At 40.7% G+C, this 6882-nt stretch overlaps 1 protein-coding gene across 1 annotated transcript; it reads right to left on the bottom strand.

Annotated features, from left to right (window-relative positions):
• Window positions 1-969: 969 nt before the first annotated feature.
• On the bottom strand, window positions 970-5202 carry LOC125458994 (probable G-protein coupled receptor 34). Its single transcript, XM_048544866.2, has 2 exons — window positions 5050-5202; window positions 970-2117 (listed from the first exon to the last, which is right to left on the bottom strand). The coding sequence occupies exons 1-2, from the start codon at window positions 5200-5202 to the stop codon at window positions 1065-1067; spliced, it is 1206 nt and encodes a 401-aa protein (XP_048400823.2). The 3' UTR covers window positions 970-1064.
• Between the last annotated feature and the right edge of the window lie 1680 nt (window positions 5203-6882).

Genomic DNA, 6882 nt, shown 5'->3' with positions numbered 1-6882 from the left:
AGACCTGCTGGGTTTTTCCTGAACTTGCAGTTTTTGTTTCAGATCTTCAGCATTCACAGTTATTTATAAAACATTGAAAACAATTTACAATCTAACATTGAATAACCCTTTAATACATAACAAGGCATTGGGGTTTCTTTTCTGATGAAGGGTCTAGGCCCGAAACGTCAGCTTTCCTGCTCTTAAGATGCTGCTTGGCCTGCTGTGTTCATCCAGCTCCACACTTTGTTTACAAGAGTCAGGTGAGTCTGCTCTTCAGCCTCAGAGCCAGATGTCATGATCAAGACCAAAGATCATGTTTTATTACGTATGTCCTGTACACAAAATTGATTCCTTATTAAACAACAAATGACTTTCTTTGTAAACTGTCCGCTGTATCTTTAGCTCTTTTCCAAAACACATGCGTATTGCACGATGCAACATACTCTGGGAAAATTGATCTGCCAAAGTCTACAATACCAGAAACTCCCAGAGTCCACACAAGCTGGAGATATACCCAGGCTCACACAGGCACTGTGTTCGTATTGGAGCTTGTGCATGAAGATAATGTGCCTTCCTGCATTGTAAACATCTGTAATAAACTGGTGAAATAGAGCTATAATATTGGAATTAAGTTTAATTCAAAGTTGCATCTTCTGTACAAAATGTCTGTAAGTCCATATTGGAAAACATATAAGCTAGGAACAGTTGAAAATAGGTCTGTGATGTTTTCAGAGTTTCTTTCTGTGAAGATACATAATTGCCATATCCATGATTTGCAGTAATACAGTGTGATACATCTGGCTTAACAAAACTATGGCTTAAAACTCTGGCTGCTGAGTTATCTTTATCAAGGCCCGACATCAAATATTTGGAACACTGGCATAACTTTCAAGTATTTGACATGCCCTTGTTTCTGTGAGTGGGCTATCACTGCCATCTCTAGGCAGGCTGTTGCAAAAGTTGCCTAAAATACTACTACTTCACACATCACCTTGGATTCAAACGATCACTGCGATGGTGCTTGCCAAATGGCCATGCATTCAGCTTCTATCCGCTTAACTTAGTATCGGCAGCTCTGAATCTCAGATATCCGTAATGGATTTGAAACTGCTCCTGGTTCCATTTGCTTTGGGAAAGGTTTTGCTGAACCTTCCTTTAATGGTGTAAATAATAATCTTGCGAAAAGAGTTGGATAGGAAGAAATAGATGATTGGGTCAAGACAGCTGTTTAGGGCAGAAAGGCACAGAACAAGTTCATTGGCCTTATGCAGAAACTGCTTAGAATGACAGCTGGAAATGATCTCCATCTGTGAGAGGACATAAGGAACTCGGACAATGTGATAAGGTATGAAGCACACGATGAAGATTGCGAGGACAATGAAGGTCTTTATGATGGCTGTGGTGCTCACTTTGCTGATCGGCTGCTTTTTCTTCCCTTTGGAGATGTTGTAGAGTTTGACTGCAATCTTGGCATAGGACACCAGGAATAACAAGGACAGGATAAAAACAAACATGATAGCTATTAGGTTCATTGCACCCGTGATCACACTCTGGTTCTTGTAGTGGAAGCATTTTGTTTCATTTGAGTTTAAGCTGCTCACCACAACAAAGGGCAGCATGAATAAGATGATAGTGAGCCACATAGCCTTGGATATGCCTGAGCTCCATTTCACAGTGTGGATCCGAAACTTGAGGACAGGTTTTGTGATCTTTAAATAGCGATCCAGGCTGATCAATCCTAAGAATACAATACTGGCATACATGTTGATGTAGAAAAATGCCCCAATGATCTTACAGAAGTAGAACCTAGCCATCCACTTGTACTGTCCAATATGGTAAGCAATCCTGAATGGAAGGCAAAGTAACAACAGGAGGTCAGCCACAGCCAGATGCTTCATGTAAACAGAAATAGACGTTGACTTCCTTTGGTTGAAGAAAAACACCCAGATGGCCAGTAAGTTACCAAGGAGCCCAGCGACACAAATAATGTTGTAGAAGATAGGCAGACTCAATGCAAGGAAACCATCTTCAATGGTGCAGTTAGTGTCCTTTGATAGTACAATAACATCTATTACTAACTGGGAAACATTGGCAAAGGGAGATTGTGCAGATGACAGCTCAGCCATGGTCCCAATCTAAATCATGGAAAAAAAGCACATTAGTTCTGTGTGGTAATGAAAACCATTCCAATAGCATCTACAAGCTTTAAGGCAGGCTTATTCCCATTACATGTAGAGAGGGACACTTTTGTATCCAAGTGGTAATTTTGATTCCTTGTTGAACAGACTTATCTATCACTCTGCTATCTAACTTTTTGCTGCTTTTTCAAGGTACTAATCCCTTCTTTAAACTGAGCCCAAAATCATTTGGTATTGATTGTCAAAGATTTTTCAGATTAATAGCAGCCCAAATTTCAGCAACCAATGAATCAAAATGGTTAAAAACATTGTCAAATGTCCAATTAACAAACCCTGTAATTCTTTTAGGCCGTGGTTATGTTTGCACACTTTTAGTCATCCATGCCAACTTGGCATCCGATACAAATCTCGTTCCATTTGCCAGCATTTGGCCCATATCCCTCTAAATTCTTCCTATTCATATATCCATCCAGATGCCTTTTAAATATTGTGATTGTACCAGCCTCCGCCACTTCCTCTAGTAACTCACTCCATACATGCACCACCCTCTGCGTGAAGATGTTGCCCCTTAGGTCCCTTACAAATGTTTCCCCTTTCACCTTAAACCTAATCCCTCTAGTTTTGGAGTTCCTTACCCTGGCAAAAAGACCTTGACAATCACCGTATCCATGCCCCTTATGATTTTATAAACTTCGATAAGGCCACTCCTTATCCATGGAAAACAGCCTCAGCCTATACAGCCTCTCCCAATAGGTCAAATTTTCAACCATGGCAATGTCCTTGTAAATCTTTCTGAACCCTTTCAAGTTTCAGTGCAGTATTCCAAAAATGTCTTAACCAAAGTCCTTTACAGCCACAACATAAGCTTCCAACTCCTATATTCAATGCATTGACCAATAAGAACAAGTGTACTAAATGCCTTCTTCACTACTTTGTCCCTCTGTGACTCTGCTTTCAAGGAACTGTGAACCTGCACCCCAAAGTCTCTTTCTTTGGCAACACTCCCCAGGACCTTATGATTAAGTATAGAACTCCTGCCCCGATTTACCTGACCAAAATGCAGCACCTCACATTTATCTAAATTAAACTCCACCTGCCACTCCTCAGCCCATTTACCCATCTAATCAAGGTCCTGTTGCACTCTGAGGTACTACAGTGCCAATTTTGGTGTTTTCTGCAAACTTACTGAATGTACCAGCTACAATCTCATCCAAATCATTTATATAAATGACAAAAAGCAGTGGACCCAGCACCAATCATTGCAACACACCAAGGGTCACCACCCTCTAGTCCTAAAAGCAAACCTCTACCACTACCCTTTGTCTTCTACCTTTGAGCTAATTTTATATCCAAATATCTAGTTCTCCCTGTATTCCATGCGATCTATCCTCGCTAACCAGTCTACCATAAGGAACCTTGTCGAATGCCTTATTGATGTCCACTGCTTCGCCTTCATCAATCTTCTTCATTTTGCACTTACCGGTGCAATTTGTAAGAATAGAAATTTAAGAAGAAAACCAACATCCATACTGTAGGAGAGGAAAATGCTGATTGGGTAGACAATGGACTACGATTGATAGAAATTTTACCAAGGAGAATGCAACAGTTCATGCTAACTGCCAAGCTTTGTTTAAATCTTAATCCAGGCAGTTGTAGATAAAGCCTGGCAATTAATTTACAACCATTAACTGGTGCATTCTCTATGGCAACACTCACTTTTCCAAGCAGCAAACTATTTTCATATTGTTGGTTTCCCCCTTAAATTGATATTCTTGCAAATTGTCCTTCAAGAAGAAAAGTGTTTCTTTTTCAGCAATACTCAAGTTATGTATTAGCAAACCAAAACAAATTGATACGCCCTACACACACATATCAATTCTCAAGCCTTCAGTATCATCAAGTACCTGATGGATCTCCACTGGCATACTGTCTTTACCTTTTGATACATTTTTCAGTCACATGTCTATTTACATTAGTGAAAATAGGTGTAATATTATTCCATATGGAAATCCTCCTTCGTTGTATGAGATGTCAATCATTCCCTACAAACCAATTGTGAGTTTTACTGCTCACTCTTATCTACTGACTGATGATGATAGCAGAAATATCTAACCTCTGAGCATGTTTAAAATCTCAGAGTTATCGAAATGAAGGCCATTGCTGCCAGCAGCGCATAAATTTCATTCAATTTCACTTTTACTTTATTGAACACCCTGCGAATGCACAATAACTGAATGCAAAAAGCAATTAGTCAGAGCTTTCACTGATAATGAAGCACTGAGTCAATGATACAATTAAGCATGGTGTAAATGTCTTTCATTAACACTGACAATAAGTTACTCAGATTTTATTTATTTAAACATTGATATGATACGGTGTAGTAAGGCATGTAGAGACCACAGCACCTACAGCTTATACAGTTACACTGCCCATACTGACCACATTGATTACATTTCTGCTGTGTCCATTGCATATTACACAATTACCGTAAACTGTACCAGCGATGGCATTGTCACTAGTGCTAGTCACATGTGCTAGTATTGCTGAATCAAAATGATAACATAGTTACTGCCTCTACCTACTATCCCTACTACTTCTTTAATCCCTCTACTTCCAGATTAAGTATGTTCTCACGCTGCCTGTACTAAGCTGCAGGCAATGTCTGCTTGTACGAGATCAGTTTCTATTAGCTTGAATGTTTTCATAAACTTTCAAAATCAAACAAATAACTCAAGCAAAAAATGTAACATGGGTTTACCAAAATCTTCATATTGACTCAAATTTCTAGGGCTTAAATTGTAAATAATTAAACATCAGAAATACTCATGGAAGACTTTGTGCTTCAGTTACTGCAGTGGCACAATTGTAGTGTTGTAAAGCAAATTATTTTTGTTAAAGACACAAGCAATTTTATTTCGAAGCCTCTTACCTGATCTGTGCTGTTACTTTCTTCTGTGTTAATCAAAGTCTGCCTCGTTCTCTGCATGTTGCTTTTATTCTTCCATCTACGGAATTTCCATTGCCAGGAATACGTAAGCTTTGCTCCACAGATCAGAGCATGGGTTTCTGCTTCCTGATGCATTGTGACTGTTGATCTATCTGTTTCGGGTATTAAAGGTACGCCTACTTCCCCGACTCATTACTTCAGAAGGAGAACTAGAAGCGAAACCCATCAGAATCAGACAAAATATGAGCCAGCAGTCACTCAGAAGTCAGACAAGATCTGGTTTATTGATACAAACAACGTAAATCTTTAATGTTTATAAACCTTTGTCAGAACTGTGATTAATTGCGTTCTATGTCTTGAAAATTGGAACAGTTAACACCGGCCACCATCATGTGACTTTTGTTTTCTCTTTAAGGAGCATTTTTACTCAGTAACGCTCAGCCTGTCTTATGACAGTGGGAAGTTCAGTAACCACATATGTGACGTCTAAGTGATGCTGTATAACCATTGTTAAAAATGTTCCGAATAGCGTCATATATGCACAAGCATTTTATTTGTATCACCTGATCATCATCAATATTTAGAAGGTAACTGGTAAGATGTGCCTGAGAAAGAATTTAAATCATCTTGAACAAATGGTGCACTGCCCTGTATATCGACCATTGATCATTGTGATTGAATGGTTTCCTCCCACAGCACAAAGATGTGCAGGATGAGTGGATTAACCATACTAAATTGCCTGTAGTGTTCAGGGATGGGTAGATGAGGTGCGTTATAGGGAAATGGGCCTGGGTAGGATGCTCTGAGTGTCGGTGTGTACTTGTTGGGCTGAAGGGCCTGTTTCCACACTGTTCAGGTGCTATGAATAGAAAAGTACAGCACAGTACTGGCCCTTCAGCCCACTATGCTGTGCCAACCTATTGTCCTACTAAGACCAAACTACCCTGAAAACCCTACATTTTACTAGCCTCCATGTGCCTAAGAGTCACTTAAAAATCTCTAAAGTATCGATAATGTTCGAATCACTTTGAGTCATTTCGGAAAATGTCAACGACAAATGTCTCTAAAGTATCTTCCATTGTCCCAGAAAGCAAAAGTACACAAGGGGGAAGACAATGGCTGTGACCACATCTGGTGTGGGTGGGGTGAGTGCCTGTACCTGGGTGGGAAGGGGTGGCAAACTCACTGATGTGAGGTGCTCTAGACCAAGAACATTTTGCACAGACCCATGTGCTGTGAAGAGTTCAGAGTTGTGGGCCCCCTAAACCCTGGCCATCCTAATGCATCTGCTCCTTGTGTGATGTGCACCTCCTTGGGCCCCAGTCATTGCTGACCACTTCAGTTGCCCAACATTTTTGCCAGGGTGAAGAGTACTGAGCGGGTGCGACAGGCAGCTTTCTGACATTCTGTCTGATGTCACAGTACCGTCTTCCTCAGAAGTTGAGGATGAGCTTCTGGCAGACCGGGTATTTCTGTGCTGAGGCTGTGGACAATCCACTGGAATCTGCAAGATACAAGAGGCAGAGTGTATGGTGGCCTGTGGTTTGAGGTGGCATTCAATGGACACTAACCATGCAGTTAATGTGAGAGTTGCAGTAGAATGAAGAAGGGTATATACATGGTTGCTGAGACATGGAGTTGCAGCTTGCCAGCAGAAGCCATCTTGGTCTTCTCCTGCAAGGAACAGGATTCTCTACTCAGATGAAGCGAGAAGATTTATGTTTGGCAGCCCTCCACCCGTCCAGGGTCTTTTCGGCCTTATTATGGATTGTCTTCTCCCATGACGAGAGAAATGGAGGGATTGAGTGAGATGAA

The sequence above is a fragment of the Stegostoma tigrinum genome, chromosome 15 (genome assembly GCF_030684315.1).
Source record: "Stegostoma tigrinum isolate sSteTig4 chromosome 15, sSteTig4.hap1, whole genome shotgun sequence".
NCBI classification, from domain to species: Eukaryota; Metazoa; Chordata; class Chondrichthyes; order Orectolobiformes; family Stegostomatidae; genus Stegostoma; species Stegostoma tigrinum.
The sequence above is the reverse complement of the archived record's forward strand: the minus strand, read 5'-3'. Positions and strand labels throughout refer to the sequence as shown.